The sequence below is a fragment of the Monopterus albus genome, unplaced genomic scaffold (assembly GCF_001952655.1).
Source record: "Monopterus albus unplaced genomic scaffold, M_albus_1.0 scaffold367.1, whole genome shotgun sequence".
Classification (NCBI taxonomy): domain Eukaryota; kingdom Metazoa; phylum Chordata; class Actinopteri; order Synbranchiformes; family Synbranchidae; genus Monopterus; species Monopterus albus.
In genome coordinates, this window is record NW_018128247.1 from 156,071 (window position 1) to 160,763 (window position 4,693).

Sequence of the window (4,693 nt, forward strand, 5' to 3'; positions counted from 1 at the left end):
TTTGCATTTTGTCCTCAGAGGCTCCTGTATTGGGTCCCGTTGATTTGCCACTGCACTGCTGTGGCAGAGAATTTTAGACTTGTGGGAATTAATGTGGAATGGACAAGGCTGCAGTTATCTATGGTTCAGCATATAGAATACTTTAACTATTACATACAGTATGACTAAGAGCTCCACTAGATAGGTAAATGGGTGATAAGGTGAGAGCATCCTCACCTACACACCGTTCTTTACCTTTTTGTCTGTCATGGTTCCATCAGGGTTGAGTCTAAAGCTGCCCACGTTGATGGTTTTCTTTGGGTCCACCCGACTGATTGAGTAGTTCAGTTCATCCACAATAGCTTTGCATGCTAGGAAACACAGGTAAACATTAATAAATACATTAAATGAAGTTATTCAAAAGATTATTCCTGGTAAGTAAAGTCTACTAGATATCCAGAAGTGAGCTTGTCACTGTTCATAAACTACTGACTAACACACAAGCCTGACAGAGAGCAGCATATCTCTGTCCAGTAAGCTATCAAATGAGATGAAGCTGACAGTACTCATGACACAGGTGCTAAGGGTGAACACAGTGCTAGCTGAAAATGAGCAATAAAGAGGAACATCTGTTTTACTACCATCTGGATTGTATTTTAATATCTTTAGGCATCTTACTGGGCACAAAGGCTCAGGTATTAAAGTTTTATTGTGCTTTTAGACTAACATCAATATCCAAGTTAAAAACATCCAGCTCTGCCAAGGTCAACACTTGGCAATGTTATAACTATCTCATATCAGAGAGTCCACTATCTGCCACTGTCCAGAAATCACACTGAAAACATTAAAACAAACCTGAAAATGTGTGTAGCGGTACTCCTTAGCCTTTAGTGCCGCTTTACGGTGCAGGTCTTATGCAGTAAGTATGACACGATATAAACAAGTTCCACAGTCCAGTTCTTGGTTTTTACGAAGGGTTTACTAAATAAAAATAAACATACAAATAAAAACGTTTCCTGGTTGACAAATTACTTGCTTATAACTCGGTCAGAAAAACTGTGTGCTCAGAGCCTGACCGTCCGAACCTTCCAAAAACAAAAAACACATCCGGTCACATGGTTAACAAACAACAATATGCCATAACATAACATGTTTAGAGCACATTGTATAAAACGGGCGCACCCTGGACAGGTCAACAGTCTATCATAAGGCTGACACTTAGAAACAGACAACCACAGACACACTCACTCCTACAGGCTATTTAGAGACACCAATCAGCCTAAGCTGCATGTCTTTGGACTGTGGGAGGAAGCTGGAGTACCCAGAGAGAACCCATGCAGGCACAGGGAGAACACGCCAGCTTCACAACAGAATGGCGCCAGGTCGGCAGGGGCTCAAACCTGGAACCTTGCTGCTGTGAGGTAACAGCGCCAATCACTGTCCCACCATGCCACCCTCATCAATACACATTTTTCAGAAAAGAGTAAAAATTTTCAAAGAACTACAAACCTTTCTGCCAGTGTTTAATTCCCAACCATTCTGTTTTGTGTATTTTCATCATCATCACCAGTGCTCAAGGTACATGGTTAAACATAATACCTGTATAACCTTCCAAAAGATGGGATTGCAAATGAAGTGCTGTTTCCTTAAATAACATCAAATAAAATCCATCAGTGAGAACAGTTTTACCAGAGCAGTAGAGCATCTTGTCCCTCTTCCCCAGGCTGCTGCTGATGAAGACCGATAGCATCATCACAGTCGTCTGAATAATCCATGAGGCCATACTGATAACCTAACAGGACAGATAGACAGTCAAACTGAGAGTCTGATTAGACAGTAGCCCTAGACACACATTGTAACTAGACAGCTCGCAGAGAGTGCAAACCTCCGCCAAGGCAGCTCAGTTGCCGTTACACCTAGAAGCAATATTTCCATGACAGTTTGATCATCATAATATGAGCTGTCTGTTTGACAGTGGAGGGCTGCAGTTCAGAGCGGCCACAGCAAGGCAGACAGGAAGCCTGTGTTTAGAACTTAACCGTCATGAAAAAAATTAAGAAAATAACTTTTAGTCCTCTCATTACCTGTTTTGTTTTGCTAGGACCACTCCCTCTCTTCGCACGCTAGTTCGCTGGACCATCACTGCTCACTGCCGCTCTTGGTGATGTAGATTTAGAACCCAGGCAGTGAGAACAAAGATAAAACAAATGCCTGGATCCCTTTGGTCCAACCAACAAACCGTTGAATAGAATATGACTAGAAAATTAAAGGTAGGGTTGGCGATTCTTTTCAGAAGCATTTTTTGTTACATATACTGAAGTTCTCTTTTCATCCCAATGGCAATGAATACTTTAAATGGAGTGAGCAAAAATCCACTATCTGTCCACTCACAGGGTCCAGTCACCCAGTCAAACACCTGTCTAAAGACTTTAAGATTGTCTCCTCTGGGTATTTGATCATTTAACGACATCACAGCCAGGTACAATATGTATGCCTCATCTGTTTCTTAGTGTTGATTAGCCTACTGAAATAATGCTTTTAAACTAGTCAGCCTCCTAACAAACTAATGACAAATATTATTCAGCCACCATTTCATGCCTGCATTGCCACAGACACGCGGACAGGTGTTCCTGTCACGCGCAATTTCAGACTCTCCGATCCTCTTGATGGTTTAGCCATTGCTTACTTCCTCCACTCCTGAGGCAACTCTAGCTAGTATAGCCTAGTGTACTCAGGTCAGTGAAACAGTGGCAACCTGCTCTTTCGGAGATAACCTTAGTGGACTGGCTTGAAGGGGACCCCAGCACCCAAAACCTGTGCTGTAGTGCTCGAGAGCAGATGTGGGTCATGATCTCTGTTTGACAAAGCACTTCTGACACTTGGGCATACTCGCTGAGGTTGTGAAAAGTAAGCACTACATTATTCCCATGAAATGTCATATTTTTCATTGAACGCACCCCCCTCCCCCGTTGGCGTACTTTGGTCAGCCGATAATGGCAGCTGAACACAATGATGATCATAAAAATTATATTTTGTTTCAACATTTGCTATTTGATATACAGTCATGTCAAACTCAACTCAGCTCAAACTGTACAACAGCGTTCATTATGTTCTTGCCGATATCATCACTGGACAAAATGCAAGACTAAATTAAATTCCTTTATTTCGCAGCAGGGCTTAGTGGTCCGTACTGTAACGCATTCTTACCTTGTGAGGAGATCAAGCTACCTCAGCTGACGTCAGGAGGACGCTGGGTCGTTTGGACTCAAGTGACAGCGGTGTTATGAATACAACAATACGCTGTCATTAACAACTTTTCTTGCTTAATGTCTGCTCAACTTACTGATCTCTCTCATCCACAGACAGCTTTCATTCACACTACAGCGTGTTTTCACTTTCCGCTCGTGACTTTCAAAGTAAAATATTTATTGATGGACATTTGTAATATTTGAGTGATACACGGGGACTGAGATAGCGGCTTGTATGTAGGCAGTAATTCCTTTTAAGTACAAATAGTCTTTGTGACATGTTTCCCCTCTACTACTCCACTGGAGACGACTGGTGCTTTAATCGTGAAGGATAAGTCAGCTCACATCTCCTCTCCCTGTGGCTGCTTCCTCTCTCGCTTGACGCAGGTCACGCAGTGAGCGACGTATCTGTTGGCATCTGTACGTGCCCGGCCGTGGTGGAGCCACGTTCTGTCAGCCATCGACTTGTTCAACCAATCATGTTCCACAGACCATTCAGGCAGCCACGGTGTTTCAGGTAGTGCCTCAGGATGCTTTTAAATAACAAAAACTGGCTAACTACTCAAAAACCAAGACGTAGCTTATTACTAACACTACACTAAATGCAATTTTTATACCATGGCCTCTGCTATGGAGGCCCAAAAGGGACACAGAGAAATAAATAAATGTACATTTAAAAATGCCTAAATAAAGGATAGATAAATATGCCATTTCCACATTTTTAATTTGGTTTACATGTATTAGTGTCTACATTTATTCATGTCTGTAGGTTCTACAAACACACACACACATATACATACAAAATTGTTGGTACCCTTCTGTTTATATATATATATATATGGACAAAATTGTTGGTACCCTTCTGTTAAACAAACAGAAACTCACAATGGTCACAGAAATAACATGAAACTGACAAAAATAATAAGAAATAAAAATTTACTGAAAATTAACTAATTTGCTCAGTCATTGCTTTTGAATTGTGGTTCAACAGAAGTATTTAAAAAAGCAAACTAATGAAACTGGCCTGGACAAAAATGAAGGTACCCTTAACTTAATATTTTGTTGCACAACCTTTTGGGGCAATGACTGCAATCAAGCGATTTCTGTAACTCCCAGTGAGACTTTTGCACCTGTCGATAGGTATTTTGGCCCACTCCTCGTGAGCAAGCTGCTCCAGCTGTCTCAGGTTTGAAGGATGCCTTCTCCAGACTGCATGTTTCAGGCCTTTCCACAGATGTTCAATAGGATTTAGTTCAGGGCTCATAGAAGGCCACTTTAAAACAGTCCAATGCTTTGTTCTTAGCCATTCTTGGGTGTTTTTAGCTGTGTGTTTTGGGTCATTATCCTGTTGAAGGACCCATCACCTGCGACTGAGACCAAGCTTTCTGACACTGGGCAGCACATTTTGCTCCAGAATGCCTTGATAGTCTTGAGATTTCATTGTACCCTGCACAGATTCAAGACAC

At 41.8% G+C, this 4,693-nt stretch overlaps 1 protein-coding gene across 1 annotated transcript in view; it reads right to left on the minus strand.

The window, feature by feature from the left end:
* cnpy1 (canopy FGF signaling regulator 1) overlaps positions 1-3,663 on the minus strand; it is a 33,511-nt gene extending 29,848 nt beyond the window's left edge. The window contains exons 1-3 of the mRNA XM_020585466.1: positions 3,187-3,663; positions 1,669-1,771; positions 235-350 (exon numbers count right to left, since the gene is read on the minus strand). Coding sequence (XP_020441122.1) covers positions 235-350; positions 1,669-1,762 — 210 coding nt within the window. The 5' untranslated portion in view covers positions 1,763-1,771; positions 3,187-3,663. The remainder of the gene's footprint in view (positions 1-234; positions 351-1,668; positions 1,772-3,186) is intronic.
* Between the last annotated feature and the right edge of the window lie 1,030 nt (positions 3,664-4,693).